Source organism: Cimex lectularius, unplaced genomic scaffold (genome assembly GCF_000648675.2).
Source record: "Cimex lectularius strain Harlan isolate CLEC.00 unplaced genomic scaffold, Clec_2.1 scaffold26, whole genome shotgun sequence".
Lineage (NCBI taxonomy): Eukaryota > Metazoa > Arthropoda > Insecta > Hemiptera > Cimicidae > Cimex > Cimex lectularius.
In genome coordinates this window covers 513,160-532,215 of record NW_019392721.1, presented here as the reverse complement: position 1 = coordinate 532,215, position 19,056 = coordinate 513,160, and the positions used below count along the sequence as shown (strand labels likewise).

The window sequence follows — 19,056 nt, the reverse complement described above, 5'->3', positions numbered from 1 at the left end:
TTTTCTTATCAGGACTTTATCGATATGAAGCCAAATCAATTTTTCCGAAAGACATTTAATTGTGTTTTTAAGCCATTATTTTTTTTACAGATGGCTCAAAATGGGATGATGGGACTGGCTGTGCTTAATATGTACTTGCACATTGATAAATATGGGAAATACAAAATACCCAACAAATTTAGAGCATATTTGGCGGAATTACTATCATAAAAGTCAAAGTTTCACTTATGTTTTCAAGCTGTGAACATCTCTTAATATTAGAAAATTATTATTTTTTGAGATGTTCGATATATTTACTTGGACTTTGTGTGCGTGGATTTTGTTCAATTTCGTCAAATTTAACTTAAAAAACCTGATTTCTAAAAAATCCTAGATGCCTGTGTAGTGCATTTTTGCCAAATGACAAATATCCGTGAAAGAAACCATTAAAACATTTGGAACTGAATTCAAAAATTTAGAAATTAGAGTCTCTCAAAAGAAGGCAGAAAATTTTTAGAGAATAAGGTGCCATCTTCAGGAGGAAAAAGGTTATAATTTTCATTATCAAAGAGTGAATGGAGAAAGTCTTATGTGGAAAATTCAATTTTGATAATTCCTTGTGAAAAAACTTCAACAGACATGAAAGAAACCATTAAAACTTTTGGAACTGAATTACAAATTTAGAAAGTAGAGTCTCTCAAAAGAAGTCAGAAAATTTTAGAGAAGAAGGTGCCATCTTCCGGAGAAAAAAGTTATAGTTTTCAATATCAAAGAGTGAACGGAGAAAATCTTATGTGGAAAATTCAATTTTGATAATTTCTTGTGAAAAAACTTCAACAGACACGAAAGAAACAATTAAAACATTTGGAACTGAATTATAAAATTTAGAAAGTAGAGTCTCTCAAAAGAAGGCAGAAAATTTTTAGAGAAGAAGGTGCCATTTTCAGAAGGAAAAAGGTTATAATTTTCAATATCAAAGAGTGAACAGAGAAAATTTTACGTGGAAAATTCAATTTTGATAATTTCTTGTGAAAAAACTTCAACAGACACGAAAGAAACCATTAAGACATTTGGGACTGAATTAGAAAATTTAGAAATTAGAGAATCTGATTTAGAACAGAAGGCAGAAAAGGTTTAGAGATGAAGGTGCCATCTTCAGGAGGAAAAAGGTTATAATTTTCAATGTCAAAGAGTGAACGGAGAAAATCTTATGTGGAAAATTCAATTTTGATAATACTTTATGGGAAGATGGTCCTGAGATATTGTTAAATGACAGACATAATTAAAAGAATAGGCAGGACTGGAAAACTTCGCCCAGTTCTGTTGCGCCTTCGTCAAACAGGAAAAAATGGAAATCCTCTTCATCACGGATCCACAAAATCAGAAAGGACCAGAAGGCTCAGGTACAATAAATTGTACAATATTTTAACCTAGAGAGCTAATATCTAAGGAAAAAGCAGATGTACTAACTTGAAACTTTCCGATACTAGTGACACCTCATCCTCAGATATTCAACATAAAAGCCTTGAAATTCATTTGTTGAAAGTAATCTTTAACCCAAAAATTTATATTTTCAGATTTGAAAAGTGCCTTAGATAGCTTAATCAATTTTAACCGAACAGGTTCAATTGATTTATCACCTTGGATTGTTGAATTGCTTTTATGGCCACTCAAGTATCCTCAAAAATTAAATAGTGGACATTTTAGTCAAACATATTCAGGATGAGGAACAGATCTAGGCCCTTTTTCTTACTACCGATGCTAAACATTTAATCAAATCAAAGAAAAAAGAAAACTGGCAAAATTATAATAACTCAATGATAACAGGTTTGTTTTAATTACATTATAACACCCTATTTAAACTTCTTTTTTTTTTTAAATCAATTTTTAAATTCAAACTTTAACAAAAGGGATCGTTCAACCATCATGGCTTCAGCCATGGTTTCATGGCTGTATAAATATAAAAAACAAAAATTAATTATTTACAGATGAAAATGATTTCTGTTAATTACAATTAATTAAGGTTTTTAGTTGAGATAAAAAAGTCAATGGCACGAGCAGGATTCGAACGCACAATCTTTGGCTATATACGCCCTTGCTCTACCACTTGAGCTATCGTGACCTCGATCCACTCAGACACTAATATCCCATCTCAACCCGACCTTTTGAATTTTCCCTCCTTTTTGCCATTGAGATGGGAAGTTAGTGTCCGAGTGGATTGAGGTCATGATAGCTCAAGTGGTAGAGCAGCGGGGTATCTAGCTGAAGATCGTGGGTTCGAATCCTGCTCGTGCCATTGACTTTTTTATCTCAACTAAAAACCTTAATTAATAGTAATATATTAATCGGTCAAGCAGACCACAAAATTAGTGAATTTAATTTCTGTTAATGTTCAAATTTCAATGCAGTTCTTTTGAAATAAAAATCCAAACATTAAATAAGTCACATGATAGTGGTAATACATGAAATTAAAAATATTTGAAACATGGTTAGTACTGTACAATAGGCAAAAAATATTATATTGCACAAAAAGACATGTTGATGATTTTTCATGAGATAATTTTCATATCCATAAAATATTCCTGTTAAAACTTTTCGAAACAAAAAAAATCGTCTAGTTATTTTCTTCCATGTTTCAAGATGCAATTTGAGTGCTTTCAACATAAATTTGATACAAATTATATATGCAGGCAATGTTTTCAAAATGCATGTCATCTCGCACAACTCACTCCTCGATGCTAGCGGAGCGAATCCTCCCGATTGTCCACAGGTTTGAGCATTCGTTTCATTTTTTGAGGTATGTTGTATCTGTGGAGATGTATCTGTGGGTTGAATTAAAATTTCACCGTTCGACTTATGAAGGGTTGTTATTTCTTGGTTATGTTGGCTGTTCTGATAGAAGTTTTCGATCTTTTGCATCTCTTCATTCATTTCTTTTATTTTGACCTCCTCAAAGACTTTGTAGGACGAGCTCTCTTCCTTGTGTAATTTTTCTACAGTTTTCTGCTTGATGTCGATCATTTTGCTTGGTGAAATTGAAACGTTTTCATTGACTTGCTTGTATTTAAGAACAGGCCTTGTACTCAGCTCAAAAGAATCTATTAAACTTTTGATGGGTATTTTTTCATACGGCTTGTCCTTGTTGTTATCGTTTGCAAAGTGTAAATCTAAGGCCCCACCAAATAAAGGCATCGCACCGGGCACCATGGAAGCTGGCTTTTTGTAAATTTTTTTCTCTTCAGATTTGATTTCTTTTTTTTCTTTCTGAACTTCTTTTTGATTTAGAGTTAATCCAGAGGGATGGAACAGAACTCCTGGTAGCAAAGCCGTTGGTTTTTGTACCTCGTGCTTGTTTTCATACTCCAAACTGAAGTTGTTAAACTCTCTTTCGCACAGGTCCTCGACTTCTTTATCAACTGAAAATTCCTTTTTTGAAGATTTGCTTTCAGTTTTGGAACAGGAAAAATCTTTCTTTTCCGAGCTGACCGACTCGAAATGGACATCTGAGGTGGTCTGGCTTTGCCAAATCTCCGAGGAATTTTGAGACATCTCTTGAAATGTCTTTTCTGTTTTTTCTTGCCTGAACTCTTCCACCTGGACTTCTTTTCTCTTGACACTTTCAGTTTGACTTGTACACTCTGACCGTGAGACAGAGTCGCATTTCGTGTCTTCTCCAATCTTCATAGTATTGACCTCGTTGACTATAGAATCCTCTGTTCTTACTTTTTCCTGGATGATGGATTTATCCAGGAGTTCGTGGGAGGGCAGTTGGGCCCCAGTTTGTGGTACGTTTTTGACAACTAGTTCGGTATTAACTGTGTTAGTGTCTGAGAGATGGGCAATGCTCAAGGAAGATTTCGAAGAATCAGCAAGGATATTATCCATCTTCACGGGACCTGGTCAGCAATTCGAAATATTAGTTTATTAATGCCAATGTATGTACTGGATAAAGCAAATTAGGTTATTTTAATTGGCTTAGCACATTTCCATTTACCAACAGAATTAATACTGGCAATTATTGAAAATACATACAAGCTGCATTGTATACAAGGTAGTAAAAATAAAGCTAGTTAGCTTTATAAGTTTTGCAAAAATGTGTGCAACAAGCAGACAGGTTAAAGAAGGACAGGTTAGGTATTTCAAGAATTTATTTGTAAAAGTTAGGGAAATATTTGAGGAAGCAGAAGATGACTGTTGTACCAAAGAAGAGACACTGGAAATAACAGAAAAGGATGTAAAATTAGGTTTTAGGTTCTTAATAAAATGGGAAATCACCGGGATCTGGAGGTAGACAATCTCCATATGGGTTATATATTATCTACATAAAAGGTAGCAAGTTAAAAAACTAGAGACATTTATAAAACTATTTTTCTTGGATTTTCAGAAGTGTCTTGCAACTGGAAGCCAACAACCTTTGAAAAACAAGTGTGGATTAGTACAAGGCCGTTTATCTAGATCAGCATTTAGTCTTTCACACCTGGAAAAAAGTATGGTAATATCTCAAGATGCAAAATAGGCAAACTTTAAAGTATGCTGAAATGGTGATAACTTGATTTGAGGTTGAAGCATCACAAAGGCTTCTATATTAGGACAAATATTAAACTTTTTGAGGTTAGGAAAGGATATAAACAAAGATGACTCCCATATTAAAATATTTACTGCTGGAGTTACCAATGTATTGGTTCAGGTGATGTAGAAAAATATGCCATTTGGCTCTCACCAGTTTTCCCTCAGATCAAATGGTCGATAGAGAAGATATTGCCCTAATGGTGGACAGATTAAATCAACAGTATAAAGAGAAGTGAAGATTATCATTGAAAAAATTAAACATATGACAAGATTACCGCAAAACGTATTTGGATGTGCCTTAGTACCCAAGAAAACTGGGATCTTCAAATATTTTAACAGCGGGCTCCAGGTTATGAGGGAATTGCAGGCAATTTGGGAGATAAACTTGCTAACATAGAAGCAACTACTCTTAGCATGTAGGATTGTGTTAGAAGGATACGAGGTGTAGTGGTTGTTAGGTGGGATGTTGAAGAGAGGGTTGATCTAGTGGATTGTTGTGGAAGGAGAGGTTGGAATGGCAATGTGAAATCATGTTCGGATGAGGTCCAACATGAATGGAATATCTAGGTCTTTGTCAATGATTTGGTTAGTGACGTAGAAGGGACCGTTGAGGATGCGATGAAGGACTTAATTGAAAGGATGGCTTGGCTGAACTCCACAGGTCAACTCCATAAGTCCACGTAGTAGCGATTTGGTTGGATGAACCTTACTGTGTTACTGTGTTTATGTGCACAGGTGGGCAGGTTCGTCTTCTAAGGTCATGTGACGGCTTTATTATTTTAGCTTAATGCACCAGTCGGTAATGAGATCTAGGTGGTCTTGGATTGCTTCTGCTACAAGGATATAGTCAGAATATGAGGAGAGGATTGCAGCTTCTTCCGAGAAGGTTGTCATTTGGGTGTTAGGATGTATAGTATGTCTTACGATACTCCCTAGGGAACACCAGCCTTGATGGGTTTGTCTGAAAATTCAGTGCTATTTCTCACCTTGAACTGATGGGAAAGACTTCAGGATGAGATATTGTAGGATGACATTATCCACTATAGGTGGATACTAGGAAGCGGGTTTTGTGCTCCCCAGGCACTGCAGCCTTCTGGCTTATTGCACCTTCCTGTTTCCTTAGTTCAGTGCCAATAGATCAATCCTTCTCCTTAGATGTATCAGGTCATTGACTGTCACTGCTACAATTTCATTCCGTAAGTTTTTGTCCGTATGTTAGGTTAAATCTCTATTTAGCTGTTGCTTCGCATTTGAAGATGATATGGGTGGCTGTTTCCTCCACCTCATTACATAATCTGCAGATGGGATCTTCGTTGTATATGCCCATGTGTAGGTGTTTTCTCAGAGTTTAGCCCTCTCCAGTTGCAGCAGTGATTTTGCCAGTCTTGGTGAGGGTTGTTTCATCATAAGTTTACAGTGTCTAGCACCGCTGGAGTTTATCCACTTCTCCTTTTGTTTTGTTTGGATCCATTCTGCGATGGAAGATTCTATATTTGGTTTTGTTATCCCATGTATAGGTTCGAGGCCTATGTATGATCTTGCAAATCTTCCTCTGGCCAGTCTGTCTGCTTTCTCGTTACACAAAATTCTCCTGTGCCCTGGCACCCAAGATGCTATCAGGCTGTTGTGTTTCCCAGATTTTGGATGCATTCACTGAATCACTTGATGTGATTTTTTTACATGCTAATGCTTTAAAGGCTGCTTGGCTATCAGATCTTATGAGGATTTTTTTGTCAGTATAAACTCTTTTAAGATTTTCCAGGGCACAAGCATTGATGGCATCTATTTCTGCTTGAAAGACCGAAGGGTACTTCCCTTATGAGTTTGATTGCTCATGTTTTAGGCTTGTATAGTAAACACCCCATCCGTTCCTTCATTTGTTTTGGAGCCGTCTGTATACCATATCATTGCATCTGATGCTCTCCTGTGTTTTTCCTCTCCTTTATAGTCTGTTGAGATTTTATAGGTTGTAAAGAATGTTTCCGGGATCAAGTCAGTCCCCTTTTCTAAGAATTGGGGTCTGATTTTGTTAATTACAGTTGTATGCTCGAATTGTTCAGGTTATATCCAATCTAATTGTTTTTGTAGCATAAATGAGCTTTTCCTAGGCTCTCCTTGCATAAATATTTCTAGTGGAGGTAGGTTTATCAGAGTTTCTAGTGCACTTGTAAGGGTTGTTCTCATTGCCCCTGAGATACAAAGGCTAGTATTTTTATGCTGCCTAATGTTTAAGTAGCTACTTTTTGTTGAGCTTTGGTCCACCAGATTCGATAAGTTCCCTTAAAAAAAAAGACAAAAAAGGCAAAACTTGACGAAAAATGACAGTGAAAAAACTTCTGAATGTTGATTGGAAAGTGCGGAAATTATGAAATGTAAAGACACACAATTAAAAAACTTATTTTTGATGTCATCGGTGTGCTATACTTGCCATATTTGATCTGTAGATGCAACCAATTTCTCGCCATTTTCTGTAGTGGGTTTTTGTTTAGTTGGTTCCTTTCTTGTTTGTTGTGATGTGGGCGGAGTGTATTGGTGTTTTCTTTGCCTGTATTCATCTTTGATTTTTTTTTTGTTCTGATCAGTCGTGATTGTCAGTCCTATTCCTTTTTTATTTATACTGTGTTTTAAATGATCTTTATTTGTATTTAATTTAATAGTAAATTGTTTGCTTTTGTTATAGGTTATATACACCTTCAACTCACCAAATTCTCAGTATTAAAGCGATCTGTTAAATCAGATGCAGCTTCCTCCACCTTTTTATTGTTACATACAACATAATTTTTGGGAAAATGGAAATGTGCTTTTTATAATCTGGCCTGTTGCTTGTTACATGTGTATTACACATAATAAGCTGTGTAGGCAAATCTGAACTACCCCGTTTTTCTTTCATGCATGATCTGAAGCGGTGGTTATGATTAGTAGCGGTTTGGTTCCTTACTGAATGTCTTGCAGGTCGGCTGATGGTTCCAGGCCCTGGGTGGCTTCGGCTTGTAAAGTTCTTCTTTGATCGGTGTCGAAGGTGGCAGAGTAGGCGTGGGCAATTTTGCGAAGGTGGCCGCTGACTGTGTGACGAAACCTCTGGGGGCATTGATCTCCTGGAACGCGGATTCCACACTGCCCTCCAGGGCCGCTTCCCAAGGGGATTTGATCAATTTCAACCTCGGCATTGAGAACCTTTCCTGAAAAGTCACGAGTTGACAAATCCTTGCTCAAAAAGAAATTTTTTTTTTCAAAAATTTTACCTGGATTTGATTCATTTTCTGTACGTTTTCAACTCTTTGGGTCGTCTCTTTCAAATAAGATGGTGGAGGGACTTTGCTTAGGTTCGGGACAGGTGGTTGGTAAGACTCAACAGTTTTCACATTGCTTTCGTCTACTATCCATTTTTCAGATTTCTTACGTCGTTTCGCAAACAGCTCAGCACCTGGTAGATACAATTTATGCAACATTATAACTTCTGACCAACAAAAATAAAATAAAATTGAATGCTGGGATATATTTAAAAAAACAAATGAACAGTTAGTTTCTAGCCCCAACTGCTTAAACCCCTGACTCTACATAAAATTTCAAAAGCAAAATATTCTTATTTTTAACAATTGAATCTATTAAAAATGTAAACATGGCGCAACGACATCCACAAAGTGTTTGCTACAAGCAAAATATTCAAACATAGAAACTATTTGCCTTTTTATCTCATCCTGCTTATAACCCTCTCTAAATATATTTTTTTTTTAAAGGAAAACACTCTCATTTATAATGATTTTACATAATGCAAAAGGACTAAAGTTTTAATACAATTTGAGATAGACACAATCTAAATATTCAAAAATGTAACCTATCGTCTCTCCCTTCTTATAACCCTGACTAGCTTTGTAGAATTTGAAAAGCAAAATACATCTGTCATACTATTTGTACTATAAATATTGCTAAAATACAATGATATTTCACATGATTTGTATAAGAAAAATCCACGTAAATAGAACTAATTGCTGTCTTGCCACGCCCTGCTTATATCCCTGATTTATTTTACAGGTTTAAAAGCAACGCCATTTTTTTAAAAATTGATATTAATAACGTAGAAAGACCTAGAAAAGCGCAAGGTTTAAGATAACTACAGTAAAATATTCAAATATAGAAATAATTGCCGTCTTGCCTCAACCTTCTTATAACTCTAACTGGCAATATTCAATATTTAAAGCAAATACTGATTTGAAATATTATTAATGAAAAAGACAACAAAATTTCACTTGATTAGCGATGTACACAGTCGAGATACGAACAAATTGAATGAATCATTGACTCGCCTCGCCCTGCTTACAAACCCCTAACTACATCATATAAAATTTAAAATTCAAAACACTCTCATATTCATTGATTTTTATCTAATAATAATGCAAAAAGGTCAAGAATTCTATATAATTTGAGACAAACAAGAAAAAAAGTATAAAATTACAATAGTCTTTTCTCACCCTGTTTATAACCCTGACTTAGACTATTGTTTTGATGTTTAAACAAAAAAATTCTAGTAGTCTTTAAAAAGTGATTTTTTTTTAAATTTTATACTATGAAAAAATTAATATTGAAAAATTTTTTCTCAAAATTCTTCTTCCTATGGTAATTACATGGGTAGTTTCTTTATGATATTCATTACAATTTTTGTGGTAAAAACTACACTCTACTGAGTGCTTTCAGTGTGAATAATACGAAAATTTTCATTTCATGTGCAAATAAAAAGCAAACCACCATAACTCTGGACAAACATACCGCCCACCAATTGTGATTTGTAACTTTTCGGATGTACCGGTGATATTTCCAGCCTGAAGGTGAACAACTGATGTGTAAACTTAACGTTTTATCTACTGTCTATTATTTATTTTTGATATTAATAGCGTTGTCGTGATCAAGGACTTATTTAAAAAAAAACAAGGCACAATTCTGTATCAGGAAATTATACTCGTCCGGGATGGAAAAAATTACTTTTATGTATAAAAATCATATTAATTTAGAAATATCTAAACAGAATAGAAACTCGGCTGCTTCATTAAATTATGTTATCACTGGCAAAGATAATTCACAATAGATCGATTCTTCCATTTAGATGGTACAATCATGCAACATGTAAAAATTTTTCTGGTATAAACTACACCCAACTGATTGTTTCCAGTGTGAATAATACGAAAATTTTCATTTGATGTACAAATAAAAAGCAAACCCCATAACTCTCGACAAACATACCACCCACCATGGTGATTTTTAACTTGTTCGGATATACTGATGGCATTTCCAGCCTGAAGGTAAACAGCTGATGAGTAAACCTAAATTTTTATCTACTGTCCATTATTTTTTTTTTGGTATTAATAGTGTTGTCGTGATCAAGGACTTTATTAAAAAAACACAAGATACAATTTTGTATTCTGAAATTCTACTCGTCCGAGATGAAAAAATTACTGATATTTATAAAAACCATATTAATTTAGAAATATCTAAACAAAATAGAAATTCAGCTGCTTCACTAAATTATGTTGCCACCGGCAAAGATAAATCAAAAAGATGGATTGTAAAATTTACATCGTACAGTCGTGTAATACGTAACAAATTTTGTGGTATAACCTACACCCTACTGATTGCTGACAGTGTGAATAATACGAACATTTTCATTTGATGTACAAATAAAAAGCAAACCCCATAACTCTCGACAAACATACCGCCCACCATTGTGATTTTTAACTGTTCGGATATACTAATGACATTTCCAGCCTAAAGGTGAGAAACTGATGCGTTTTATTAACGTTTTATTTACTGTCTATTGTTTATTTTTATTATTAATAGTGTTTCTTGATTAAGGACTTTAAAAAAAACAACAACAACATAATTCTGTATCCTGAAATTGTACTCATCCGAGTTGAAAAATTACTGATATTTTGTAAAAACCATATTAATTTAGAAATATCTAAATAGAATAGAAACTCGGCTGCTTCATTAAATTTTGTTGTCACTGGCAAAGAAAATTCAAAATAGATCGATTGGACTGTTAAGAACTGAGTGACATTGCCAGACGGCTTAGGACTTGCGGCCAAGATAAAATGATTTCTTTTTAAGTGGCAGTTCACTAATTAAAACTAAATTTAATAAAAACTACTCTAATTTTGTATTATTATGCTAAGATTAAAATTATTTAACAATTCTTCATTCAATTTTATAGGTTTATAGCAAATTTTATGTACCAATAATCATTGGCAGACATTTTTCCATTTAAGGTTAGCAAAGATGTTTTATGTGCCTTTTTTTTTATTTATATCGATTATGATTTAAAATTATCTGAGTTTCGATTAGATGAACACAAAAATAAGATTTTGTGAACTGTTTGGTACAGATTCGTCAACTATTTCTTTTATAAATAAATCATTAAGTTATAAAGATTTTTTGGGCTTTTTTGCCTGTTTTCATGTTGGTTTATGTTAGAAGTCACCAAAACACATCCAAGTTGATCAATCGATCCGATAAAGTTTCAAAACTGTTAATTTATTGTTTTCCCCCCTTTCAAGTTCATTGATCCGAGTGAACTAGGCCGTTTAACTTCGGATAGCATCTGTTCTGACTTTGTGCCCGACGAAGTTAAAAATAATCGGATAATCGAATCGATTTGTACCCTGGGTACAATTGAGTTGTCTTTAGCCAGAAAAGTTCCGCGCCGAAGCGTTAAATTAGAAAATAAAAGGTAACAACAACTGAAGCTAATTTAAATTAATTAAATCTGAAAAAAAAAATAAATCGTTATGATTTCAAATCAACTCTCAGATCTTAAAAAAAGCTTATGATCTTATGCCTGATGAACTTTCAAAAATATATTTATGACCTAAATTTTAAAAAATTACTCTTAATGTACTACTATTTCTTAATTTTCAAATTTAACTTATAAATACATCTTTTTAACAATCATACTTTTCCCGTTTTGGCATCAGTACATTTATTTTTTAAAAGTTTGATTTTTCATACAAAAACATTTGGTTGTTCCAGTTGACAATGCTCATAAATCCTGAACACAAAATGTTTTTGTTTTACATTGTTTTTGAAACGTTGCTGCGAAAAATGTTACCTGTATATTTGCAAAGTTACAAATTCCAATGGTGGGCGGTATGTTTTGCCGATAGGTATAGACTTTTCTATTTTTTATTTTTCACGCATCATTACTTTCATGAAATTTTTTTTGTTATTTTATACAAACAAAAATTTAATATATATCTACATGTACTGTTTCCACCTTGGTAAATATTTATAGACGAAAATAGCACACAAGTATATGTATATTGATTTAATTGATCAAAAATTAGAAATAAGGGCAGTTACAATTTATATTTAATTTAGAATTGATTTAAACCACTAGTATTTTTTATTTTTTATTATTATTAATATATCAAGGTAATAAACAAAAGAGTATTTCTTCGAAACTGGATTTAGCGCGTCAGGGTATAAGCAGGGTGAGGCAAGACGTTCACTCGTTCCATTTTTGCCTTTTTTCTGCCTATTATCTCCTTAAACCAGGCCGATTGTTAATAGATTAAATTAATAAGAAAAAGAGTATTTTGCTCTTGAAACTTGCTATAGCGCGTCAGGGATATAAGTAGGGTGACTCGTTCAGTTTTGCATCTTTTGCTTGTATGAAACAAGAACCGTGTGAAAATCGGTTGTTATGTTGCATTATCCATAGATTAAATATAAAAAAGGTAGTGTTTTGCTTTTAAAACTTTATCTAGTTAGTCAGGGTTATAAGCAGGGTGAGAGAAGACGCAGACTCGTCCGATTTTTGAGTATTTTGGTTGTATTCAACGCAAATCATATGAAAGTAGTTGACTTTTAGCATTATTGATAGATCAAATCAGCAGAACCGAAGTTCGCTGCCTTTAAATTCAATATATTGGAGTCAGGGATATAAGCAGGGCGAAGCGAGACACTAATTCATTCCATTTTGCTTATTTAGCTTGTATCTAACTAAATCATGTGAAAGTGGCTGTCTTTTAGCATTACCGACAGGTAGTACGTTGCTTTTAAAATTTAATAGAAGTCAGGGATATAAGAAGGGTGTGGCGAAACAATATCTCGTTCCATTTTTGCACATTTAGCTTGTCTCTAATGCAAATCATGTGAAATTGTATTTTAGCAATATTGTTAGAACAATTCAGTATGACAGATTTATTTTGGTTTTGAAACTCTATCAGTTAGGGTTATAAGAAGGGTGTGGCGAAACAATAACTCGTTCCATTTTTGCACATTTAGCTTGTCTCCAATGCAAATGATGTGAAATGTCGTTGTTTTTTTAGCAATATTGATAGAACAAATCAGTATGACAGATGTATTTTGCTTTTGAAACTTTATATATTTTGTCAGGGTTATAAGAAGGTAGAGAGGATAAAATGTTCGCATTCCATTTTTCGTATTTAGCTCGTGACTAACACAAATGGTGTGAAAGTTGTCTTTTAGAGTTTTCGATTTACTCTGTATGGCAGAAGTAGTTTGCTTGTAAAATTCTATAAAGTAAATCAGGGAAATAAGCAGGGTGAAGCGAAGCACTAATTCATTCTATTTTTACGAATTTAGCTTGTGTCTAACTACATCATGTGAAAGTGGTTGTCTTTTAGCATTATCGACAGGTCAAGTAAGTTAACTGAAATAGGTTGCTTTTCAAAATTGAATAGGAGTCAGGGATATAAGAAGGGTGTGGCGAAACAACATCTCGTTACATTTTTGCACATTTAGCTTGCGCCTAATGCAAATCATGTGAAATGTCGTTTTTTTTAGCAATATTTATAGAACAATTTAGTAAGACTGATGTATTTTGCTTTTGAAACTCTTTATATTGAGTCAGGGTTATAAGAAGGGAGACACGACAAAATGGTTGGTTCCATTTTTTCGTATTAAGCCCGTGACTAACATAAATCGTGTGAAAGTCGTCTTTTAGGGTTTTCGATTAACTCAATTCTGTATGGCGAAGTATTTTGCTTGTAAAATTCTATAAAATTAATCAGGGATATCTTTTATTTATGATTATTATATTCAACAATACTGGGTTGTGGGATGTGCAGTCAATACAGAAAGCAAGCGTAGTGCTCAATTCTTTAATTTCGCCAATGTTTTGATTGATTTACATTCTTTTTCAAGGCCACGCCTGTCAAAAATCATATTCCAGGCGTGGCCTTGAAAAAGAATGTAAATCAATCAAAACATTGGCGAAATTAAAGAATTGAACACTACGCTTGCTTTCTGTATTGACTGTACATCCCATAACCCAACATCGTTAAATAAGCAGGGTATAACATCAGGGAAATAAGCAGGGTGTGGCGAAACACTGACGCGTTCCATTTGTGCGTATTTTGCGCGCGACTAATGCAAACTATTTGCATTTTAACTTTATCGATAGATTAAATTAGTATGGGAATAATGTTATTTTTTAAATTTATACAGCGAGTCTGGGTTATAAGATGGGTGATGCGAGATACGAACTGGTTCCATTTGAGCTTATTTTGCTTGCGAATAAAGCAAATCATGTGAAAGCCATGACATTTTAGCATTATACATAAATTAAATCTGTATGGGAGTAATATTGCTTTTTTATATAGTACAAAGCATGTCAGGGAATAAGCTGGGCGATGCGAGATATCTCGTCCCATTCTTGTTATTTTGCTTGTGGAGGAGGTCATTTTTATTTCTTTTTATTATAGTAGAACATGGTAGGGTATTTTGATTTATATTAAGCTCAAAGCTTAGATAAAACTTGTTCAATGTACAAAATACTTGATCCATCAAACACTAACTATTACCTTTTTTTATGAATTGTCAAAAATATTATGATATTTCGTTTTGGTTTTGGAAGGAAACAGAAATCGAGTGTTTTTTTGAATTCTTAATTTTCTATAATTCTAGATTACCCTGGCATAAATTTGAATGATAAAGAGATCTGATTAGGTATCCCTTTAACTGAACCATAACACTGGTCAAAGTTCTTCAGGTGTAACATTAATTAAGTTAATTAAGGTATTAGTTGGGATAAAAAAGTCAGGGTCACGAGTGGGATTCGAACCCACGACCTTCGGATAGATGCGCCGCTGCTCTACCACTTGAACTGTCAATATTTGAAAAATGGCAAAAAGGAGGGAAAATTATAAAAAGGTGGGGTTGAGATAGGAAGTTAGTGTCCGAGTGGATCGAAGTCACGAAAGCTCAAGTGGTAGAGCACTTGAGCTATCGTGACTTCGATCCACTCGGACACTAACTTCCCATCTCAACCCCACCTTTTTTTAAAATTTTCCCTCCTTTTTGCCATTTTTCAAGCCAAAGTTCGTGAGTTCGAATCCCGCTCGTGACAATGACTTTTTTATCTCAACTAAAAACCTTAATTAATTGAAAGATATTAATTGGTCAAGCGGACCACGAAAAATAGTGAATTAACTTTAGTGTTCAGTTTTATTTGTCTGGACGGGTTGGGTCGAGTTGTTTTGCAATTAAAAACAATTACAACTTTCTATCGTTAAAATTGATGTCTTGGTATACTAACACCTAATGTGCAGTTTTAATTTTAGAATCAGTGAATGTTTTAACAAGCAGAATTTGATTTAGCTTTCAGATTACCTTTGCCACGCGGTGCGTTCAAATCTCTGACTAGATCGAAACAAACTTCCGGGCTCATCGGGGGCTCGATAGTCATTCCTTGTTTTCGTAATGTCGTGATGTCCTGCACTTGTCCTCTCGGGTTCATGACCAGTTTCAAAGGTGATTTGTTATCCTGAAAAATTTAAATCGTGTAGGTTTTGAGGTGTAATCGGTAGAAAACTTACCGTTTTGGGCTGAGTGCGTAATGTTTCATTTTCTGGTATATTCTCTTGTAAACGACCTTCCCCTGCAAGTTTTTCGGTTTTAAAGCAATTTTTTTTTTACTCGAAATGGTTTTTACCTTCGTGCACCCATTTGACGGATCGTTTTTTCCTGTTGACGTACATCGACTGTCCTTTGCTCTCCTTGTTGCTGATGTCGCTCAGCGAGTGTGATATACGGCGTGCCAGTTCGACTTGTTCCTCCATGGTAGGGTGGTTTGGCCCGTAAAAACTCGAAGACGCGAACATTTTCCCTTGAAATAAATTATTGGTCAAAAGTTTTTCTTGATTAAAAAAAAAATAAACTTACGATTTCTTGAAGGGGTGAGTTCGCCCGAGTCAGAAGCAGGGGTGAAGAGCTTCTCTAAGTCGATGTGCTTGCTATGCAGACCGTCGTCGACGTTTACTTTATGACCACTGGCTTCCTGTTTAACAATAATTTTTTCAAAGATCAATAAATCCCCTAAAAGAAAATTGATAACAAGAAGTCATTCGACGTCCAGTTATTAATTTGGAAGGTACATTTGTTTACTTTTTCTTCTTAAAAATTAATCTTCATAATAGCTAAAAAGCCCATGGAAAGAAGATTTTATTGACTGAGATGAGCTTTATCTTAACCTATTTCTGGCAAGTTTCAAAATCAGTTAAAAGATCTGGCAAATATCATCTGTAAATGGATCGACCGATCAGGTCATTGTCCTGGAATAACGCCTGTCGATGGGACTTATTTTTGTAGTAGGAACTCAACCTACAGGTTTGATTAAGTTTGTCAATGGGATAAACTACAATTTAAGTGGTTAAAATTTTTTTGTGAAAATTTTTCTAGGTTGATAAATTTTGCTGGCATCTCAAAAGTTACGAATTTTGAAAAAAAAATTTCTCGTTTTAATTATAATATTAATGGCAATGGTGTTATTTTATGTGTCGTATGTTAGAGGAAAATTTCAGATCTATATATTTTTTTTTTCGAATACCAATTTTCTTTCTGTGTAATATACAGTCGCCATGTATACGATGCCGGCCGGTTCTGCGGGCAGCCACTTCTGCGAGAGCTTCCCCTCGGGGCTGACAACGTTGATGGCGACGGGGGCTTCCATGCCCGGAGGGCTAAGCGGAACTGGGCCGAAATGGAGTCAGCATACGATCCCCACCATGCAAATCATGGGGCAGTGCCGGTTTTCTTCAAATAGACGTTTTACAAGGAGCCGACTTGAAACCGTCAGTGCAGATAAGGGCGTGTTTTGTTTTTCTGTTTTTCAGCTTTTGGCCTCGCTTTTGTGAAGTTTTCCGGGAGTGAATATTCTCTTTTTATCGATTTTTCTAAGTGAATAATGAAAATCTCATATTTGAACAAAAAAGTAAATGTTTTAATAATAAATCAATATATTGAACATTTTTATACAGAAAACTGGTGCCCAATAAGGTCCTAAATGTTTATAATTTTTGCCATAATATTGTCCTGTTCCACAAGTTTTTGTTTTATTTTAGAGCCATGAAATGTTGAAAATTTTTATTAGCAAAAAGCCTATTTTCATAATTTATGCTATAGTGTTAAAAAAATTGAAAATTAACTACTACCCAAAGTTTCAAATTACTAATCAAATTTTGAGAACTGTTTTTAAGACACCCTAAAACTCTTCAAGCTTAAAGCTCTTATTTAGTTATTTAGTTAAATTTATCAACCTTCTTTGACATTCTGATGAAATTCACTAGTTTCTTGGTCCGTTTGACCAATTAATATCTTTCAATTAATTAAGGTTTTTAGTTGAGATAAAAAAAGTCAGTGTCACGACCGGGATTCGAACCCACGACCATCGGCTCAACACGCCGCTGCTCTACCACTTGAGCTATCGTGACCTCGATCCACTCGGACACCAACTTCCCATCTCAACCGCACCTTTTGAATTTTCCATCCTTTTTGCCATTTTTCAAATGTCGTGTAATCGAATTGGATTCTCGGCCAATGACAAATGAAATGGCCACGGAGAGCTTTAGTGAAGAATACTTAATTTAAATTCATTAAATTCACTAATTTCGTGGTCCGCTTGACCAATTAATATATTACAATTAATTAAGGTTTTTAGTTGAGATAAAAAAATGGCAAAAAGGAGGGAAAATTCAAAAGGTGGGGTTGAGATGGGAAGTTAGTGTCCGAGTGGATCGAGTTCAAGATAGCTCACCTNCCGCTCTTGACACTGACTTTTTTTATCTCAACTAAAAACCTTAATTATTTGTAATTCTTATTAAATAGAATTTTTAAGAAATACTGATTAATATTAATTAATTTTTAAGTGTCTTTAATCACTATGTGCCATTACATTCCATCCATTCAGACTTCCTTTTATTTATTATTTTTTGTTTTATTATAAAATTACATTTTTTCTAGACTTGCACATAAATGGTAATTATTTTTGGATATAATGTTGACCATTAAGAAGCTAAAAAAGGCACAAATGGATCAACAATCCAATAACAACTTCCCGATTATGCCATTAAAAATTGCAACAATCAAGAAATCCTTGATATTTTTTTTCAAATCGTTTTAAATTTTTATAATCAAATTATAGATAGTTAAACGTATTTTTTTTGGAAAGAGCATGGTAGATTTTGTGACTGTATTGTATATGTTTTATTTTTTTAAAGCTAAAACAATAAGATTATCTCATGATTGTTAATTTTTTAAATTGATTTATTATTATTGATTATTAAAGCTCTTATTTGTTGTTTGTTATTTAGTTAAATTTATCAACCTTCTTTCACATTCTGATGAAATTCACTAGTTTTCTTGGTCCGCTTGACCAATTAATATCTTTCAATTAATTAAGGTTTTTAGTTGAGATAAAAAAGTCAATGTCAGGAGCGGGATTCGAACCCACGACCTTCGGCTCAACACGCTGCTGCTCTAACCACTTGAGCCTAAGGTCGTGGGTTCGAATCCTGCTCGTGACACTAACTTCTTCATTTCAACCAAAACCAAAGTCAACTAACTGTTTAATAAGTTCTCATACATTTCAAAATTATTATTATTTTCATCTCTTCAATTTCTTTTTCTCATTTTCTAATTTCATGACTTTTTACAATCATGTCATTTCTTGTGGTATAAACGATTTACTCAGCCTAGCCTAGACGAACATAAAGAATTATTAAATGCACTAATTTTCGTGGTCCGCTTGACCAATTAATATCTTTCAATTAATTAAGGTTTTTAGTTGAGATAAACCCCTCTTGACACTGACTTTTTTTATCTCAACTAAAAACCCTGAGCGGGAGCTGAAAAGCGGGAAAATTCAAGAAGTGGAATTGAGATGGGAAGTTAGTGTCCGAGTGGATTGAGGTCACGACAGCTCAAGTGGTAGAGCAGCGGCGTATCTAGCCGAAGGTCGTGGGTTCGAATCCCGCTCATGACACTGACTTTTTAATTTCAACTAAAAACCTTAATTAATTGTGTAAAACGTTTATTAGTTACGTTATTAGATAAATAACACGGTAATAAGCTGTTTTTCCAGTTTTCCATATTTTAAACCAGGGACCGATGAGAAAGTGGCTAAATCTCCAATACTTTTTCATCCCTTGAGGCAAAGGCATACACATTTTTATAATTTTTGTAATAAATTGTGTAAAACGTTGAAAATTAACAAGTAAA

At 34.1% G+C, this 19,056-nt stretch overlaps 1 protein-coding gene and 1 non-coding gene across 6 annotated transcripts in view; both read right to left on the bottom strand.

The window, feature by feature from the left end:
• The window catches only part of LOC106663962, a 65,703-nt gene that overhangs the window by 1,505 nt on the left and 45,142 nt on the right, over positions 1 to 19,056 (bottom strand). For 3 of the 5 annotated variants that reach the window (XM_024226636.1, XM_024226637.1, XM_024226638.1), the window contains 7 exons: positions 15,724 to 15,838; positions 15,494 to 15,667; positions 15,378 to 15,439; positions 15,172 to 15,325; positions 7,791 to 7,972; positions 7,487 to 7,727; positions 2,709 to 3,875 (listed from right to left, as the gene is read on the bottom strand). In XM_024226636.1, the coding sequence (XP_024082404.1) occupies positions 2,709 to 3,875; positions 7,487 to 7,727; positions 7,791 to 7,972; positions 15,172 to 15,325; positions 15,378 to 15,439; positions 15,494 to 15,667; positions 15,724 to 15,838 (2,095 nt within the window). Of the gene's footprint in view, positions 1 to 2,708; positions 3,876 to 7,486; positions 7,728 to 7,790; positions 7,973 to 15,171; positions 15,326 to 15,377; positions 15,440 to 15,493; positions 15,668 to 15,723; positions 15,839 to 16,387; positions 16,537 to 19,056 lie in introns of those variants that run through there. The other 2 variants (XM_024226639.1, XM_024226640.1) reach the window with 2 other exon arrangements.
• Positions 17,198 to 17,270, bottom strand: Trnan-guu. The gene has a single exon. It is a non-coding gene; the product is annotated as a tRNA-Asn (tRNA).